The sequence below is a fragment of the Balaenoptera acutorostrata genome, unplaced genomic scaffold, assembly GCF_949987535.1.
Source record: "Balaenoptera acutorostrata unplaced genomic scaffold, mBalAcu1.1 scaffold_663, whole genome shotgun sequence".
NCBI classification, from domain to species: Eukaryota; Metazoa; Chordata; class Mammalia; order Artiodactyla; family Balaenopteridae; genus Balaenoptera; species Balaenoptera acutorostrata.
The window spans coordinates 23677-44991 of record NW_026646758.1 but is presented as its reverse complement, the minus strand read 5'-3'; the positions used below and the strand labels follow the sequence as shown (position 1 = coordinate 44991).

The window sequence follows — 21315 nt, the reverse complement described above, 5'->3', positions numbered from 1 at the left end:
TTATGCAGTGTTACTGTTTTAACTCTTAAGTTTTATTACTTTAATACACTAAAACAACAACAACAACAAAGGGTGAGAAAAAAGGTAGTATTCCAAAGAAGCTCACATAATGTCAACAATAAATCCTCTTCCTATATGCCATGCATTTGGAACTTACAGTCCTACTCTCTATCAATACTCATTTTTAAAACCTTGGACAACTCAATTTATACCTAAGAGAAGAATTCCTACACTACCTAACTCAGAACATGGTGAGAATCAAATGAAATGCAAGAGCAATCTATATACTACAGCCTATTTTAGACCCTTATTAATATCGCTTTTTTGTTCAAGCCACTGCTGGCTCTCACCTGAGCTACCGCACCAGCCTCCTAACTGGTCTCCCTCTCTGCTTCCTTCCACCCTTACAGTCTATTCTCACACAGTAGCTGGTCTGATCTCCCTCCACCCTCTCTACCCCCCTTCCCTTTTTCTAAGAATTAACATCATTCCCCTGCATATAATCCTTCAATGGTTTCCCATTACAATGAGACTAAAATTCATATTTTTTTGTCAAGGCCCACTAGGCATACAAGGTCTTAATCCCCCATATTCCTCCTGGCATTCATTCACTCAGCTGCAGCCACCCATCTTTCTGTCCTTGGCACGCATCAAGCATATTCCCTTCTTAGGAACTGCACAGAAGCCTCTTCTCCCACAGCCTCACATGGCTCTCTTAGGACTGCTCATGGGTCGCTTAAGGAGAGAAGCTGTCTTTAACCACCCCTTGTAAAACTGTCCTCCTCCCCAGCCCATTACACCTTCATTTTCTTTCTTAGTGTTCTCACTACCTGATGTTATTCTTGTGTCGTCAGCCCCCAGGCACCTCTAGAAAGTAAGGACCTGAGTTAGGATACGGGTTTTGTCTTGTCTAACCACTGTTTGTCCTGCCTCTGGAATGGTGCCTAATAATCATGTTTCAGTGTACCCAAAACCAGTTAAGTTTCTCCCAATTTTCCCACATCATCTAAGATTTCTTCTAATGCTGTCTTTTGATGTGTCTGTCACCTAAGACCAGAGTTAATTTCAGATCTCGTAGAGTAGTAGTTTAGTTACTCAGAATCAAAGACACAAGACAGGTTACCAAGAACCACGAAAACCTAAAAGAGGAAATCTAATGTTCAGTGAAAAATCAATGGTAACTTTAATTTGGGAAAAGAACATTTAATGTTAAAATACCTTTACTACACTCAAAATGGATTAGAGACCTAAGTATAAGACTGGACACTATAAAACTCTTAGAGGAAAACATAGGAAGAACACTCTTTGACATAAATCACAGCAAGATCTTTTTTGATCCACCTCCTAGAGTAATGGAAATAAAAACAAAAATAAACAAGTGGGACCTAATGAAACTTCAAAGCTTTTGCACAGCAAAGGAAACCATAAACAAGACGAAAAGACAACCCTCAGAATGGGAGAAAATATTTGCAAATGAATCAACGGACAAAGGATTAATCTCCAAAATATATACACAGCTCATTCAGCTCAATATCAAAGAAACAAACACCCCAATCCAAAAATGGGCAGAAGACCTAAATAGAGATTTCTCCAAAGAAGACATACAGACGGCCACGAAGCACATGAAAAGATGCTCAACATCACTAATTATTAGAGAAATGCAAATCAAAACTACAATGAGGTATCACCTCACTCCTGTTAGAATGGGCATCATCAGAAAATCTACAAACAACAAATGCTGGAGAGGGTGTGGAGAAAAGGGAACCCTCTTGCACTGTTGGTGGGAATGTAAATTGATACAGCCACTATGGAGAACAATATGGAGGTTCCTTAAAAAACTAAAAATAGAATTACCATATGACCCAGCAATCCCACTACTGGGCATATACCCAGAGAAAACCGTAATTCAAAAAGACACATGCACCCGAATGTTCATTGCAGCACTATTTACAATAGCCAGGTCATGGAAGCAACCTAAATGCCCATCAACAGACGAATGGATAAAGAAGTTGTGGTACATATATACAATGGAATATTACTCAGCCATAAAAAGGAACGAAATTGAGTCATTTGTTGAGACGTGGATGGATCTAGAGACTGTCATACAGAGTGAAGTAAGCCAGAAAGAGAAAAACAAATATCGTATATTAATGCATGTATGTGGAACCTAGAAAAATGGTACAGATGAGCCAGTTTGCAGGGCAGAAGTTGAGACACAGATGTAGAGAATGGACATATGGACACCAAGGGGGGGAAACTGCGGTGAGGTGGGGATGGTGGTGTGCTGAATTGGGCGATTGGGATTGACATGTATACACTGATGTGTATAAAACTGATGCCTAATAAGAACCTGCAGTATAAAAAAACAAACAAAACAACTAATACTAAACTTTCATTGGGTTATTTGTATGGAAATATGTTAATATAAATGTTTCAGACATTACATGAAATTTCTAAAAATCTTATATTTGTATTTGTATGGAAATATGTATGGAAATATGTTAATATAAATGTTTCAGACATTAAAAAAAAAATACCTTTACTACAAAATGACTCACCCTATGAATTTAATTAAGTCGTAAGACAAAGTGTACAATCAGAATGCTATAGGGAAGTATCAATACAATGCATCCGTTTTTATCTGTGTCCCCTGAATAAAGCATTAGAATGGGATTATAAAAGATGCTCAACCATAAAGGCTAGGTAAATGAATTATGCTCCAACCATTCGATGGCACAGTAAACAGTTGGTAAAAGGCAGGCTGTAGAGCTATGCGCAGTTGCATGGAAATACATCACCCTGGAGCACTCTCTAGGTGTCAGCACAGTTCCAGGAGCTTCATGTTGTTACTTTTGTTTATAACAAAAAGTTACAAAGTGGCACATAAAGAACAATCCCATCTTTGTAAAATAAACACAGTGCTATGTTTATATGCATACAAAAGGTTCAGGAAGAATCAACACCAAAATATTAATAAAAATTCTGGATATTCTGAGTGTGAGTGAAGGACTTTTCTGTGTTTTCTAAATCTTTTACATCAAACGTTTATTAATACTGTCACCAAAAAAAGGAAAGATCTGTTGCTCAGAGGTTTTTCCACATCATATTGCCAATTCCTACCCTACCCACTCTTCAGGGGGATGGGAGGTAGGGGTCACTTGAGAGAGCACCTTTCACCAGAAAATTAGCAAAGCTCCTAAGGTCAGACATAAAGGCTGTATGAAAAGTTGATGAATAAACATAAAATCAGATAATAGGACCGTAGCATCTTATTTTCTATTATGACACTACCATCAGTTATATTAGATATACTGTTAAAGACAAAGTAGTAAAAAATTCTTTTGAGTCTATCTGAAATCTATACTACGTTCTTAGGAGTTACTTTTTTGAGATGGCTTGAAGAAATCATGTTCTTCTCCAATGTTTCTGAAGAACAAGACAGAGCATCATTTATGTACGATTTTCTCTAAGTAACCAAATAATTCTTCCCTGTAGAAAAGCCAAAATGTTTTATATCTGAGTAGGTATTTCTCAGTTTCCAGGGAAACTGATACAAAATTGTCTGAAATAAAGACATTAAGAGCAAACTTCCAATGTGCCTGTACTTTATATTTGGTGTTCTGACCTTGTTTCTATGGAAACTTAATTAATAGGCAAATGCTGAAATTGAGGTTTCTCTTATCACTTTATTGAATGCCCCCCCAAAAAAGACAAATTGAAATGAAATTTTAACAATCATGTTAAACATAAAAAAGTAAATGCTGTACTCATGAACTCTATTTTTCCAGTTCCTGATTTAGCACTCCTTCCTTATCACACATAGTCGTATGCTAAATGCTTAGTACCTTACCTGCCCGCTTACCAGCTTCCCCTAATGTCCCTCTGTCCAGGGCATTCTCGGCTTCAATTGGATTTCACCAGAACAAACTCTTTAAATTATATCAACGTGTTTACCTGACTGATAAATTTAGGCTATTTCATGACTTCTACTTTTATTCATATCCATTGCAATGTATGTACAGACAGAGAATGGAGAGGTAAATGTTGCTTCTGAGTTGTGTACAATAAACTGGAATGGCAATAATCAAAACTGGAGTATGCTGAGATAGGCCTAACTTATGGATAAATTATAAAATATAAGGTGCACTCTAAACAGTTTCTTAAGCATCCCAAGAACTGAATTTGGCATATCTACCACCTCCCAAGTCTGTCTCTTCTGTTCAGTAGCTGTGTTACACAGTCATTTCAGATCTCCAAGTCTTGGCTTCTTCATCGGCAACAGAGGGAGAATATATACGGGCCTTATTTGTAGATGGAAGGGCCAAGTGAAATACACAAGAAAATGCATTGTAAATCTGAAAAGAATTCTATAAAGGTCCAATTTTCGTCTCTCATCCTACACTAGCCAACTACTAACTGTTTTTAAAAATCATTTAGAGGCTTACCTTATAGCAACAAGCAGAGCAGTTTTCACAAGTACTTACATGCTTTGTGTTTAAAGCTACAATTAATTCACATAATGTGCTCATTCTTTCACAATATCTAACTATTCTGAAAAGGGAGTACTTTCCACTTACAAAGCCACGTCCATCATAAGGGTGAATCCACAGGCTTAATTATTCTAACTTTTAAAGAAATTAAATAAACCCAACTAAAATTTAAATAGAAGAGCTGTAAGACATTTCGTCTATGAAATAATGAAATAATCTCTGGCATTTCAATGAAACAAATGGGCCAGTGGGGCTTTAACATCTTTAGATACAATGTTTTATACTTCAAAGAACAGTCTTTATTAAAGTGCCACTATGCTACCCAGAAATTTTTGTTTTTAACCTAGAGCCATCCCTTTCCAAAATTCTAGAGGCAAAAATCAAACATTTCCTCTCTTCTCTCTCTCCTCTCCTCCCCGACAACACCCACCCCCAGCCACTTAGTCTTCAGAACTTTTACCTGAACATTCTTAAAGTTGAATAGTATTCTACTGGGCGGGGGGGGGGGGGCGGAGGAGGGAGCCATGGAGACATTTTTCTGCAGGATGGATGTGGTATGTTAACTCCCAAACCTGTATATTACAAATGACAATCTGAATTTGTTTTTTCTCCTTTGAAACTTCTGTCCAGCAGTCTCAGGAACCACCTCACCCCTCCCTTACAACAGGCAACGTGCAAAAGAAGTCGGTTAAGGCTGTGCAGCTGAAGACATACTTGTGTCAAAGTGGGAATTTAAAAGTAATCAGAACTCCATGGGGTCTCCTTTGGTAAAGAAAAAAAACCCAACAACTATTCTCTGCAGCCGTGGCAGTAACGTTTCACACCGTTCCCAGTTATTTTAAGCCCCTCTCCCACCATTTTCTTTCCTATCGTGTTCAAATTATAGTTAGAAGGGATAAAGTAGCTTCTATCAGGGCGACTGAAAACATTAAAATCCAAAGAATTTTAGTTAAGAACACCACACTGACTCTGTCCATCTCTATTTTGAATTTAAATGACAAATCCTCTAATGTTTGTCTTAATTGTCTCGAGTATCAACTACCTTAACGAACAGAAGTCTATCATCAGGCCCTTACCTAGTTCCTTCGCTTAGGTACCATCTGGATAGGGAGACGGGATGGATACGCCGAAGTTAGAGTATTTAAGTTTTCATTAAGAAAAGAGAGAATACACCAGAAAGTCTCTGCTAAGTCCCACGAGATGTTAAATAGAACCACGAACAGGAAGGGCTGCGGATTGGAGGGTCTCAGGCCGGGCTGGGAAATGGGAACGGGGGAAAGAATTGGGCATTCGGGTAGGGAAGAGGGAAGGAGACTGGCCGGACGCGACTGGTAAAGAATAAGGGGTGGGGACGCCAAGCAGAGCCAGCCTTCGTCCCCGGTGCCCAGCCCTGGGAGAGCCAACTCCGGGCAAGAAGGAGCCCTAGGCGGCGTCTCCCTCCCGGAGGACCCTGGGGGCGGCGGAGGCCAGAGGTAAGCCCGAGAGCAGATGGCGCCTACCCCGCGAGGGGCGAGGCGCGCCAGCCGCTTCTTACCTTCGGGCATCTCCCGGTCGCTGATGTGCTGCAGGTGGTGGCCTTCGCCACCTGCGAAATCCAACTCGGCGGGTTCCACGGTAGCCGCCGCCGGAGCTACTGCCACCGCGTTCCCGGCCGCCGCCTTGTAGACCTCAGACTCACAGTCCGGCTCCGCTGACCCCCTGCGCCGGCCCAACTTGGGGCTGGCATTGGGGCACAGGCAACAAGACAGCGAGTTCCCCATGGGGCGCCTTCACTCCTCGCCGCCGCCGCCTCCGCTCGTCCCCCGACTCCGCTGAGCTCAGAAGCCGCCCCCTCCCCCAACAATGGCGCGGCGGGCACTGGCAGCCCCAGGCTATGCCGGGGCTGTGCCGCACATGCAGAAGCGACTTCGCCCGCCGCTCTCCTGTCTGCCCAGCCGCCGGGCCCCGGGCAGGGGCGGCAGGGGCGGCCGCACCCCTGCCGCCGCCGCCTCCCCGGAGCCAACTAGTCTGTGAGGGCGGTGACCAGACCGGCTTATTTAAAAGGGGTGGGAACCAGACAAGCGCTGAGACGCGCAGCCACTGCAGGGAGAGAGCACAGCCGGAGCTCCTCCTCCTTCCGCCGCTGCCTCCCGACTGAAAGTAGCTAGCCCGGCCGGCCCTTGCCTACCGGAATGTGTCCTTCGGTCACCTGGTTACGACGGACCAATCACGACCAGAGTTCCCTCAGAGCGCAGGCATGTGACTCACAATGCCCCGCCCCCGCCCGCGGCTGCCCCGCCCCCCCGAGCGGCGCGCCCCGGACTCTGGTTTCCATTCATCTCTCGCGCTCCAAGCTTTCCAGTCCTGCGGGAAGCGCCGTGGGAGTTTGTTAATCGAAGCCGTCCTGAGTCAGTGGGCTCTGTAGAAAGCCCCTATTCCTAAAATGCCAGTTCAGTTAGCAACTCGGTTTCACCGGGTCGACAGTTGACTCATTTGATGTATTGCTCAACGAACTTAGTTTCACCCCAATTTTTGACCGTTTTTTATAACTGAATGCTCCTCCGGTCTTGCCTTCCAAAGAGTGTTAGTTTCCACCTACAGTTTAACCATAGCAACCCCCGGGGCCCTGGTCCTACTCTCAATAAAGAGCTGTGGCTGTGTCTTGAATGAGACTCGAGGACACGTCACCCCTCCACTTCCTCATCAGTAAATTAGGTACTGAACTCCTCCCTCCCACCTCTGAGGCGCTGGGATTCAGCAACTCGCTTTTCTCGCCTGTTTCTCTCTTCCACGGCAGGAGTTTCCAGGTTTCCCTACTTTAGCCAACAACAACGCATAAAGCACGATTTTCTCATACAAACTTGAGAGTCACAAAGTGAAGTACCACGGTCTTGATTTGATAAAGATGATAACGATAGTTAACATTTGGCAAACACTATGCGCCCGCCCCCATTCCAAGTGAGGTACTCATTTAACCCTCGGGAACAAAATCCTCAGAAACCTTCATTTTACAGATTTTACAGAAGCTAAGTAACGTTCCCAAGGTCACATGATTGCTCAGGGGTGTGGCCAGGATTTGATCCCTGATTGTGTGGATCCCCAAAGGCACCTTATTGTGATCATCAGAAAATAAAGGTAGAAGTCAAATTTGGTTGGAAGTGGCATAGTGTATCAGGATTTTCTTTTTTTAAGGAGGAACAATTTTTTGATGTGGATTTTAAAATACTTTCCCTTCATTCAACATTGATTAGTCCCTCCTACATGCCAGGCACCCGTGTGTGAAAAATAGTCCTGCCCTCAGTGACCTCAGGCACGGTGAGAAAACAAAGGCTTAGAAAGCCCAATAGTCTGAGGTCACACTGCTGCAAAGTACTTAAACCTGAAATTCAAACCTAGATCTATTAACCCCAAGTAGATGCTGGGGTAAAGAGCTTGGTTTTCTTCCCAGAAACATGAGAGCCATTGAATGTTGTGAAGTTAAGGAGTCACTATCAGGTGGTTTGTAGTGAGGTCACGCTTGAGAATAAGTAGGACTGATGGAAGCAACAAAAACCATTAAGAGACTTTATATTCATCTAAGAGAGGAGTGAGGGTTCAAACTAAAGGCAGTGGCAGAGATTGGAGTGGAGGGAAAGGATCTGAGGTCATTTGGGAGGTAGAATAGAAGTGCTCAGTGACTAGATATGGAGCGGGAAGGGGAAAAGAGAAGCAAAAATGGCTGCTAGGGTTCTGGCTTAGGGAACTATGTAGAGTGTGGTTACTTTTTCTTAGATAGTGCAGGAAAAGGAAGAGGTTTGGGAAGGAAGATCATTCTGGGTTCTGTTAAGCGGAACATGGAAATGGAGCTCTCTGGTTGAAAGTAGGCCTCTGCAGGCTAAGTCCATTTTGTGATATCCCAACTTATGTTTTCAAAAATAACACATTAAATCAATTTAAAAATGTGATTGGGGAAATTCCCTAATGTTGACAGCTAAGAATATCACATTTTTCATGGAGCAACTTGGAATCTATGGTTTTAGTAAATGAGGCATCCTATGTAAAATAAAACTGGTAAATGAGAGCTCTACCCACCACCAGAGCCTCCCATCAAGCCTCTTAGATAGCCTCAACCAACAGAGGGCAGACAGCAGAAGCAAGAAAAACTACAATCCTGCAGCCTGTGGACCAAGAAACACAGTTAGAGAAAGATAGACAAGATGAAAAGGCAGAGGGCTATGTACCAGATGAAGGAACAATAAAAAAACCCAGAAAAACAACTAAATGAAATGGAGATAGGCAACCTTCCAGAGAAAGAATTCAGAATAATGATAGTGAAGATGATTCAAGACCTCGGAATAAGAATGGAGGCAAAGATTGAGAAGATACAAGAAATGATTAACAAAGACCTAGAAGAATTAAAGAACAAACAAACAGAGATGACCAATACAATAACTGAAATGAAAACTACACTAGAAGGAATCAATAGCAGAATAACTGAGGCAGAAGAACGGATAAGTGACCTGGAAGACAGAATGGTGGAATTCACTGCTGCGGAACAGACTAAAGAAAAAAGAATGAAAAGAAATGAAGACAGCCTAAGAGACCTCTGGGACAACATTAAACGCAACAACATTCGCATTATAGGGGTCCCAGAAGGAGAAGAGAGAGAGAAAGGACCAGAGAAAATATTTGAAGAGATTATAGTCGAAAACTTCCCTAACATGGGAAAGGAAATAGCCACCCAAGTCCAGGAAGCGCAGAGAGTCCCATACAGGATAAACCCAAGGAGAAACACGCTGAGACACATAGTAATCAAAGTGGCAAAAATTAAAGACAAAGAAAAATTATTGAAAGCAGCATGGGAAAAATGACAAATACCATACAAGGGAACTCCCATAAGGTTAACAGCTGATTTCTCAGCAGAAACTCTGCAAGCCAGAAGGGAGTGGCATGATATACTTAAAGTGATGAAAGGGAAGAACCTACAACCAAGATTACTCTACCCGGCAAGGATCTCATTTAGATTTGATGGAGAAATCAAAAGCTTTAGAGACAAGCAAAAGTTAAGAGAATTCAGCACCACCAAACCAGCTCTACAACAAATGCTAAAGGAACTTCTCTAAGTGGGAAACACAAGAGAGGAAAAGGACCTACAAAAACAAACCCAAAACAATTAAGAAAATGGTCATAGGAACATACATATCGATAATTACCTTAAACGTGAATGGATTAAATGCCCCAATCAAAAGACATAGACTGGCTGAATGGATACAAAAACAAGACCCATATATATGCTGTCTACAAGAGACCCACTTTAGACCTAGGGACACATACAGACTGAAAGTGAGGGGATGGAGAAAGATATTCCATGCAAATGGAAATCAAAAGAAAGCTGGAGTAGCTATACTCATATCAGATAAAATAGACTTTAAAATAAAGAATGTTACAAGAGACAAGGAAGGACACTACATAATGATCAAGGGATCAATCCAAGAAAAAGATATAACAATTATAAATATACATGCACCCAACATACAAGCACCTCAATACATAAGGCAACTGCTAATAGCTGTAAAAGAGGAAATCGACAGTGACACAATAATAGTGGGAGACTTTAACACCTCACTTACACCCATGGACAGATCATCCAGACAGAAAATTAATAAGGAAATACAAGCTTTAAATGACACAATAGACCAGAGAGATTTAATTGATATTTATAGGACATTCCATCCAAAAACAGCAGATTACACTTTCTTCTCAAGTGCACATGGAACATTCTCCATGATAGATCCCATCTTGGGTCACAAATCAAGCCTTGGTAAATTTAAGAAAACTGAAATCATATCAAGCATCTTTTCCGACCACAGTGCTGTAAGATTAGAAATCAATTACAGGGAAAGAAAACGTAAAAAACACAAACACATGGAGGCTAAACAATACGTTACTAAATCTCTTCACCAAGAGATCAGTGAAGAAATCAAAGAGGAAATTAAAAAATACCTAGAGACAAATGACAATGAAAACACGATGATCCAAAACCTATGGGATGCAGCAAAAGCAGTTCTAAGAGGGAAATTAATAGCAATACAAGCCTACCTCAAGAAACAAGAAAAATCTCAAATAACCAAGCTAACCTTACACCTAAAGGAACTAGAGAAAGAAGAACAAACAAACCCAAAGTTAGTAGAAGGAAAGAAATCATAAAGATCAGAGCAGAAAGAAATGAAATAGACACAAAGAAAATAATAGCAAAGATCAATAAAACTAAAAGCTGGTTCTTTGAGAAGATAAACAAAACTGATCAACCTTTAGCCAGACTCATCAAGAAAAAGAGGGAGAGGACTCAAATCAATGAAATTAGAGATGTAAAGGAGAAGTTACAACGGACACCGCAGAATTACAAAGTATCATGAGAGACTACTACACGCAACTCTATGCCAATAAAACGGACAACCTGGAGGAAATGGACAAATTCTTAGGCATAACCTTTCAAGAGTGAACCAGGAAGAAATAGAGAATATGAACAGACCAATCACAAGTAATGAAATTGAAATGGTGATTAAAAATCTTCCAACAAACAAAAGTCCAGGACCAGATGGCTTCACAGGTGAATTCTATCAAACATTTAGAGAAGAGTTAATACCCATCCTTCTCAAACTCTTCCAAAAAATTGCAGAGGAAGGAACACTCCCAAACTCATTCTATGAGGCCACCATCACCCTGATACCAAAACCAGACAGAGATACCTCAAAAAAAGAAAATTACAGACCAATATCACTGATGAATATAGATGCAAAAATCCTCAACAAAATACTAGCAAACAGAATCCAACAACACATGAAAACGATCATACACCATGATCAAGTGGGATCTATCCCAGGGATGCAAGGATTCTTCAATATACGCAAATCAATCAATGTGATACACCATATTAAGAAACTGAAGAAGAAAAACCATATAATCATCTCAATAGATGCAGAAAAAGCTTTTGACAAAATTCAACACCCATTTCTGATAAAAACTCTCCAGAAAGTGGGCATAGAGGGAACCTACCTCAACATAATAAAGGCCATATACGACAAACCCAAAGCAAAACATCATTCTCAATGGTGAAAAACTGAAAGCATTTCCTCTAAGACCAGGAACAAGAAAAGGATGTCCACTCTCACCACTATTACTCAACACAGTTTTGGAAGTCCTAGCCACAGCAGTCAGAGAAGAAAAATAAAAGGAATCCAAATTGGAAAAGAAGAAATAAAACTTATTGTTTTTAGATGACATGACACTATACATAGAGAATCCTAAAGATGCCACCAGAAAACTACTAGAGCTAATCAATGAATTTGGTAAAGTTGCAGGATACAAAATTAATGCACAGAAATCTCTTGCATTCCTATACACTAACAATGAAAGATCAGAAAGAGAAATTAAGGAAACAATCCCATTCACCATTGCAACAAAAAGAGTAAAATACCTAGGAATAAACCTACCTAGGGAGACAAAAGACCTGTACTCACAAAACTATAAGACACTGATGAAAGAAATCAAAGATGACACAAACAGATGGAGAGATATACCATGTTCTTGGATTGGAAGAATCAATATGGTGAAAATGACTATACTACCCAAAGCAATCTACAGATTCAATGCAATCCCTATCAAAATACCAGTGGCATTATTTACAGAACTAGAACAAAAAACCTGAAAACTTGTAGGAGACACAAAAGACCCCAAATAGCCAAAGCAGTCTTGAGGGAAAAAAACAGAGCTGGAGGAATCAGACTCCCTGACTTCAGACTATACTACAAAGCTACAGTAATCAAGACAATATGGTACTGGCCCAAAACCAGAAATATAGATCAATGGAACAGGATAGAAAGCCCAGAGATAAACCCACACACCTATGGTCAACTAATCTATGACAAAGGAGGCAAGGATATAAAATGGAGAAAAGACAGTCTCTTCAATAAGTGGTGCTGGGAAAACTGGACAGCTACTTGTAAAAGAATGAAATTAGAACACTCCCTAACACCATACACAAAAATAAACTCAAAATGGATTAGAGACCCAAATGTAAGACCGGACACTATAAAATTCTTAGAGGAGACATAGGAAGAACACTCTTTGACATAAATCACAGCAAGATCTTTTTTGGTCCACCTCCTAGAGTAATGGAAATAAAAACAAAAATAAACAAATAGGACCTAATGAAACTTAAAAGTTTTGCACAGCAAAGGAAACTACAAACAAGACGAAAAGACAACCCTCAGAATGGGAGAAAATATTTGCAAATGAATCAACGGACAAATGATTAATCTCCAAAATATATAAACAGCTCATGCAGCTCAATATTAACAAAAAACAAACAACCCAATCCAAAAATGGGCAGAAGACCTAAATAGACATTTCTCCAAAGAAGACATACAGATGGCCAAGAAGCACATGAAAAGCTGCTCAACATCACTAATTATTAGAGACATGCAATCAAAACTACATTGAGGTATCACCTTACGCCGGTCAGAATGGGCATCCTCAGAAAATCTACAAACAACAAATGCTGGAGAGGGTGTGGAGGAGAGAGAACTCTCTTGCACTGTTGGTGGGAATGTAAATTGATACAGCCGCTATAGAGAACAGTATGGAGGTTCCTAAAAAAACGAAAAATAGAATTACCACATGACCCAGCAGTCCCACTACTGGGCATATACCCACAGAAAACCATAATTCAAAAAGACACATGCACCCCAATGTTCACTGCAGCACTATTTACAATAGGCAGGATATGGAAGCAACCTAAATACCCATCAGCAGACAAATGGATAAAGAAGATGTGGTACATATATACAATAGAATATTACTCAACCATAAACAGGAACGAAATTGAGTCATTTGTAGTGACGTGGATGGATCTACGTCATACAGAGTCTGTCATACAGAGTGAAGTTAAGTCAGAAAGAGAAAAACAAATATCGTATATTAACGCATATATGTGGAACCTCGAAAAACCAGTTTGCAGGGCAGAAATAGAGATACAAGTGTAGAGAACAAGGCGGGGAGAGTGGTGGGGGGGTGTTCTGGTGGGATGAACTGGGAGACTGGGAGTGACATGTATACACTAATATGTATAAAATGGATAACTAAGAAGAACCTGCTGTATAAAAAAATAAATAAAATAAAATACAAAAATTAAAAAAAAAAAAATAGAGAAGTCACCCTGCTCCTTGTGTGTATCCTGCCTTGTGGCTGAAGCCCCTGGCACCACGAGGCAGAGCATGCCTGGACCATGTTGAATTGCTGAGAGCTCTTGGGGCTGGCAGGGACATATGACAGGGGCAGGGACTGGGGTGCTGGGGCAGCTGGGACCAGGAGTTTCGGAGATTTCAGGAGTTGCAGGAGTGAGCTCAGCCAGCTCCCCACAAAGAGGAGCCTTGGTCCCAGGCAAGGGAGAGAAGGTACGAAATCAGGCTCAGACCTGCAGTCATTTCTTGAAGGTTGCAGCTCATGGCTCACCATCACCTCTCTCTCCATCAGTACCCCTGACCTGTCTTGAGGGTTTCCGTTTCTGCACAGATGATATTTCCAACAAACTGGCCTTGAAGTTCTCATGCCTCACTTCCAAAGATCTTGAACTCTCTGCCACACACACCCAAGGTCATACACTAGGCCCATGCTGGCCACTATAGGAACCACTAGCCATGTGTGCTATTTAAATCTTAGTTAATTAAAATGAAATAAAATTTAAAACTCAGGTCCTCAGTCCCACGGCCCACATTTCAGGGACTCGATAGTCACATGTGGCTAGTGGCTACCATACTGGATCGCGCAGAGAGCATGCTTACCACCACAGAAAGGTGTATTGGACGGTGCTGCCCTAGACCCTGTCACTAACAGAAACTGCCCCCTTTCTATTACCAATGTCCAGCACCCCCCTAGAGACTCCCACCTCCTCCTTGTATAGACTCTGACTCTAATGCAGCCTTCAACCACAATGGGATTTTCAATCTCTGTCCAGGGACACCTCAGAGATACTGAGGGGTCGGTTCCAGACCACCGCAAGAAAGCGAATATCACGTGAAGTTTTTGGTTTCCACTGCATATAAAAGTTATGTTTATACTATACTCTAGTCTACTAAATGTGCAATAGCCTTTTGTTTAAAAAGACACGGAGTATACCTTAATTTAAAAATACTTTATTGCTAAAAATGTGAACCAATATCTGCCAATGCTAGGTTGCTACAAACCTTCAACGTGTAAAAAACGCAGTATCTGCAAAGTACGATAAAATGAGGTCTGCCCATATTAGTTTCCTGAGGCTGCTGTAACCAACTACCACAAACTGTGTTGATTCTCTCATGGTCCCTCACAGTTCTGGAGGTCAGAAGTCCAAAATCAAGGTGTAGGCAGGGCCAGGCTCTCTCTGAAAGCTCTAGGGGAGGATCCTTCCTTGCCTCTTTCTAGCATCATTGTCTAGGGGTTGCCAACAATCCTTGGCTTGTGGCTGCATGACTCCAATCTGTCTCTGGCTCCACCACTGCCACCCTAGTCACCATCACCTCTATGGAAAATGTACGGCAGTTCCTGAGAAAATTAAAAATAGAAAACCATATGATCCAGCAATCCCATTTCTGGATATATATCCAAAGAAATGGAAAGCAGGGTCTTGAAGAGATATTTACATCCCCGTGTTCACAGCAGCATTGATCACAATTGCCAAGAGGCGGAAGCAACCCAAGTGTCCATCAACGGATGAACGGATGATCACCATGTGGTATATACACACAATAGAATATCATTCAGCCTTACACAGCAAGTTCTGACAGACAGGTGAACCTTGGGAACCTTATGCTAAGTACAATAAACTAGTCACAAAAAGACAAACACAGTATGATACCACCTCCATGGAATTTAGATTAGATTAGTCAAATTTTTAGAGCCAGAAGGAACTGTGGTTGCCAGGAGCTGGGGGCAGGAGGATATGGGTAGTTAATGTTTAATGTGTACAGAGTTTCACTTTGGGCAGATGAAGAGAGTTCTGGAGGTTGGCTGCATGGTAATGCGAATATAGTCAACAGTACTGAACTGCACGCTGACAAATGGTTACCTTGGTAAATTTAATGCTGTGTGTATTCTATGGGCCCCCCCCCAAAATAAAACAAAAAGCCTGTGTCTTTTGCTGCCCTGGCCCCAGGCTAGCCCCACCCTTACACGGGACACTGCTCTGCGAGGGTGTGTCCTGGGTGGACTTTAACAACCAGGCCCTGGGGCATCACGGGAGGAGCGAAAATGGAGAAATGGTACTCACCCGCCTTGGGTGCTATGGGGCCAAAAGGTCGGGCACGGCCAGTGGACTTAACCGGCAAGGAGCCGTGCCTGAGCCTGAGCCTGCGCCTGCCGGCTGCCCTGGAGCCTGAGCAGCACCTCCGTCCCTCCTAACAGAATATGATCTGGCTCTGGGAAAGCCCTAAGAGGGACCTCATCCTACACTGTGCTTCAAAGCAAACCATTCAAGGCCCAGAGAGGGCAAGTGACTGGTTCTGGGTCACTCAGCAAGTCAGAGGCAGAGCCAAGTCCTGAAGTGTGGCTCCTCTGATTCTAGAGCGTCATTTCTTTCATCTCTCATGTATACCGTGTCCTTTTTCTGACAATGTGAGTTTCAGCGATTCTATCCGGAACGTGGGCCTGACACTGACAACTCAGAAGGCTGAACTAAGCAGTGGGGAGTTGGGTGAGGGCCCGTGGATTGATGGTCAGGGATCAGTTACCTGCTTTACGGGAGAAACTGCTGCCTCCATCCTTGGGTGGGTCTCTGGGGTCAGAGCCAGATCCATCTGGCCCCTGGGGTGGCCCCTGTGGTGGCTTGCCAGGAGAACCATCAGAGGTCTGGTTGGATGACTGGGAAGGTTCATCCTCCTCTGGAAAAACAAAAAAAAGAGGTGGGGGAGCTCCCAGCAGGGTGGGCAGCTGAGGGACTAGAGGCCCCACACGGTGCCCTCCACCATCTCCTGAAACTCCCAAGAACTCTGATGTTGGGAGGGGACCTCAATGGCAGCTGTGCTAAGAGGTGACAAAGATGCTTGGAGGTGAACCCAAGGAGAAGACAGAGAGAGGCAGACCCAGCACCAACGCGGAGCTGGCAGGTTCCAGACTTCACAGAGCAGGAGTGTGAGGCCCAGGAGATTAGAGACCTGATGGGGCACAGTGCACCTGGTGGCAGCTCCAGGCCAGAACCCAGACCCCCTCCGCCCTGGTTCAGGCACCCCAAGCCCTGGGCCACCCCGCCCTCTGGAGCTTCCCTAGGGCACTCACCATCAGAGGGGGATTCCGGCCGGAAGGGGTCAGTGGCATCTCCTCCCCCACTCTCTATGGCTTTAGCTGACATCTTGGAGGCAGTGTGGGAACACTAGGTGCAGAGCCAAGGACACCACTATCTTTCTGAGAAACAGAGTGTGAAAATCAGAAGTGCTCTGCCTGATTTATGATGGACTGGTGGGGGGAGGTCAGGGGCACCTCTCTGTTGCCCCAGACTTGTCCTCTGTCCTACAGGAGCCTGCGGGCACTTCCAGCCTGCCCCCCAAATCTGCACACGACCACAGCTTTTTTTTTTTTTTTTTTCATGTAATGTCTGAAACATTTATATTAACATATTTCCATACATATTTCCATACAAATACAAATATAAGATTTTTAGAAATTTCATGTAATGTCTGAAACATTTATCTTAACATATTTCCATACAAATAACCCAATGAAAGTTTAGTATTAGTTGTTTTGTTTGTTTTTTTATACTGCAGGTTCTTATTAGGCATCAGTTTTATACACATCAGTGTATACATGTCAATCCCAATCGCCCAATTCAGCACACCACCATCCCCACCTCACCGCAGTTTTCCTCCCTTGGTGTCCATATGTCCATTCTCTACATCTGTGTCTCAACTTCTGCCCTGCAAACTGGCTCATCTGTACCATTTTTCTAGGTTCCACATACATGCATTAATATACGATATTTGTTTTTCTCTTTCTGACTTACTTCACTCTGTATGACAGTCTCTAGATCCATCCACGTCTCAACAAATGACTCAATTTCGTTCCTTTTTAGGGCTGAGTAATATTCCATTGTATATATGTACCACAACTTCTTTATCCATTCGTCTGTTGATGGGCATTTAGGTTGCTTCCATGACCTGGCTATTGTAAATAGTGCTGCAATGAACATTTGGGTGCATGTGTCTTTTTGAATTACGGTTTTCTCTGGGTATATGCCCAGTAGTGGGATTGCTGGGTCATATGGTAATTCTATTTTTAGTTTTTTAAGGAACCTCCATATTGTTCTCCATAGTGGCTGTATCAATTTACATTCCCAACAACAGTGCAAGAGGGTTCCCTTTTCTCCACACCCTCTCCAGCATTTGTTGTTTGTAGATTTTCTGATGATGCCCATTCTAACAGGAGTGAGGTGATACCTCATTGTAGTTTTGATTTGCATTTCTCTAATAATTAGTGATGTTGAGCATCTTTTCATGTGCTTCGTGGCCGTCTGTATGTCTTCTTTGGAGAAATGTCTATTTAGGTCTTCTGCCCATTTTTGGATTGGGGTGTTTGTTTCTTTGATATTGAGCTGAATGAGCTGTTTATATATTTTGGAGATTAATCCTTTGTCCGTTGATTCATTTGCAAATATTTTCTCCCATTCTGAGGGTTGTCTTTTCGTCTTGTTTATGGTTTCCTTTGCTGTGCAAAAGCTTTGAAGTTTCATTAGGTCCCACTTGTTTATTTTTGTTTTTATTTCCATTACTCTAGGAGGTGGATCAAAAAAGATCTTGCTGTGATTTATGTCAGAGTGTTCTTCCTATGTTTTCCTCTAAGAGTTTTATAGTGTCCAGTCTTATATTTAGGTCTCTAATCCATTTTGAGTTTATTTTTGTGTATGGTGTTAAGGAGTATTCTAATTTCATTCTTTTACATGTAGCTGTCCAGTTTTCCCAGCACCACTTATTGAAGAGACTGTCTTTTCTCCATTGTATATCTTTGCCTCCTTTGTCATAGATTAGTTGACCATAGGTGCGTGGGTTAATCTCTGGGCTTTCTATCTTGTTCCATTGATCTATGTTTCTGTTTTTGTGCCAGTACCATATTGTCTTGATTACTGTAGCTTTGTAGTATAGTCTGAAGTCAGGGAGTCTGATTCCTCCAGCTCTGTTTTTTTCCCTCAAGACTGCTTTGGCTATTTGGGGTCTTTTGTGTCTCCTACAAGTTTTCAGGTTTTTTGTTCTAGTTCTGTAAATAATGCCACTGGTATTTTGATAGGGATTGCATTGAATCTGTAGATTGCTTTGGGTAGTATAGTCATTTTCACCATATTGATTCTTCCAATCCAAGAACATGGTATATCTCTCCATCTGTTTGTGTCATCTTTGATTTCTTTCATCAGTGTCTTATAGTTTTGTGAGTACAGGTCTTTTGTCTCCCTAGGTAGGTTTATTCCTAGGTATTTTACTCTTTTTGTTGCAATGGTGAATGGGATTGTTTCCTTAATTTCTCTTTCTGATCTTTCATTGTTAGTGTATAGGAATGCAAGAGATTTCTGTGCATTAATTTTGTATCCTGCAACTTTACCAAATTCATTGATTAGCTCTAGTAGTTTTCTGGTGGCATCTTTAGGATTCTCTATGTATAGTGTCATGTCATCTAAAAACAATAAGTTTTATTTCTTCTTTTCCAATTTGGATTCCTTTTATTTTTCTTCTCTGACTGCTGTGGCTAGGACTTCCAAAACTGTGTTGAGTAATAGTGGTGAGAGTGGACATCCTTTTCTTGTTCCTGGTCTTAGAGGAAATGCTTTCAGTTTTTCACCATTGAGAATGATGTTTTGCTTTGGGTTTGTCGTATATGGCCTTTATTATGTTGAGGTAGGTTCCCTCTATGCCCACTTTCTGGAGAGTTTTTATCAGAAATGGGTGTTGAATTTTGTCAAAAGCTTTTTCTGCATCTATTGAGATGATTATATGGTTTTTCTTCTTCAGTTTCTTAATATGGTGTATCACATTGATTGATTTGCGTATATTGAAGAATCCTTGCATCCCTGGGATAGATCCCACTTGATCATGGTGTATGATCGTTTTCATGTGTTGTTGGATTCTGTTTGCTAGTATTTTGTTGAGGATTTTTGCATCTATATTCATCAGTGATATTGGTCTGTAATTTTCTTTTTTTGTAGTGTCTTTGTCTGGTTTTGGTATCAGGGTGATGGTGGCCTCATAAAATGAGTTTGGGAGTGTTCCTTCCTCTGCAATTTTTTGGAAGAGTTTGAGAAGGATGGGTGTTAGCTCTTCTCTAAATGTTTGATAGAATTCACCTGTGAAGCCATCTGGTCCTGGACTTTTGTTTGTTGGAAGATTTTTAATCACAGTTTCAATTTCATTACTTGTGATTGGTCTATTCATATTTTCTGTTTCTTCCTGATTCAGTCTTGGAAGTTTATACCTTTCTAAAAATGTGTCCATTTCTTCCAGGTTGTCCATTTTATTGGCATAAAGTTGCTTGTAGTAGTCTCTTAGGATGTTTTGTATTTCTGCGGTGTCTGTTGTAACTTCTCCTTTTTCATTTCTGATTTTATTGATTTGAGTCCTCTCCCTCTTTTTCTTGATGAGTCTGGCTAATGGCTTATCAATTTTGTTTATCTTCTCAAAGAACCAACTTTTAGTTTTATTGATCTTTGCTATTGTTTTCTTTGTTTCTATTTCATTTATTTCTGCTCTGATCTTTATGATTTCTTTCCTTCTGCTAACTTTGGGTTTTGTTTGTTCTTCTTTCTCTAGTTTCTTTAGGTGTAAGGTTAGATTGTTTACTTGAGATTTTTCTTGTTTCTTTAGATAGGCTTGTATAGCTATAAACTTCCCTCTTAGAACCGCTTTTGCTGCATCCCATAGGTTTTGGGTCGTCGTGTTTTCATTGTCATTTGTCTCTAGGTATTTTTTTATTTCCTGTTTGATTTCTTCAATGATCTCTTGGTTATATAGTAACGTATTGTTTAGCCTCCATGTGTTTGTCTTTTTTACGTTTTTTTCCCTGTTAATTCATTTCTAATCTCATAGCGTTGTGGTCAGAAAAGATGCTTGATATGATTTCAATTTTCTTAAATTTACTGAGGCTTGATTTGTGACCCAAGATGTGATCTATCCTGGAGAATGTTCCGTGCGCACTTGAGAAGAACGTGTAATCTGCCGGTTTTGGATGGAATGTCCTATATATATCAATTAAATCTATCTGGTCTATTGTGTCATTTAAAGCTTCTGTTTCCTTATTTATTTTCATTTTGGATGATCTGTCCATTGGTGTAAGTGAGGTGTTAAAGTCCCCCACTATTATTGTGTTACTGTCGATTTCCTCTTTTATAGCTGTTAGCAGTTTCCTTATGTATTCAGGTGCTCCTATGTTGGGTGCATATATATTTATAATTGTTATATCTTCTTCTTGGATTGATCCCTGGATCATTATGTAGTGTCCTTCCTTGTCTCTTGTAACATTCTTTATTTTAAAGTATATTTTATCTGATATGAGTATACCTACTCCAGCTTTCTTTTGATTTCCATTTGCATGGAATATCTTTTTCCATCCCCTCACTTTCAGTCTGTATGTGTCCCTAGGTCTGAAGTGGGTCTCTTGTAGACAGCATATATATGGGTCTTGTTTTTGTATCCATTCAGCCAGTCTATGTCTTTTGGTTGGGGCATTTAATCCATTCACGTTTAAGGTAATTATCGATATGTATGTTCCTATGACCATTTTCTTAATTGTTTTGGGTTTGTTTTTGTAGGTCCTTTTCTTCTCTTGTGTTTCCCACTTAGAGAAGTTCCTTTAGCATTTG

At 41.3% G+C, this 21315-nt stretch overlaps 1 protein-coding gene across 12 annotated transcripts in view; it reads right to left on the bottom strand.

Moving 5' to 3' along the window:
* Window positions 1-21315, bottom strand: part of LOC130704545 (cyclin-Y-like protein 1) — a 91159-nt gene that overhangs the window by 65416 nt on the left and 4428 nt on the right. For 3 of the 12 annotated variants that reach the window (XM_057539652.1, XM_057539656.1, XM_057539665.1), the window contains exon 1: window positions 6025-6265. In XM_057539652.1, the coding sequence (XP_057395635.1) occupies window positions 6025-6250 (226 nt within the window). In that variant the 5' untranslated portion in view covers window positions 6251-6265. Of the gene's footprint in view, window positions 1-6024; window positions 6266-12958; window positions 13100-16213; window positions 16364-16757; window positions 16884-21315 lie in introns of those variants that run through there. The other 9 variants (XM_057539664.1, XM_057539653.1, XM_057539654.1 and 6 more) reach the window with 8 other exon arrangements.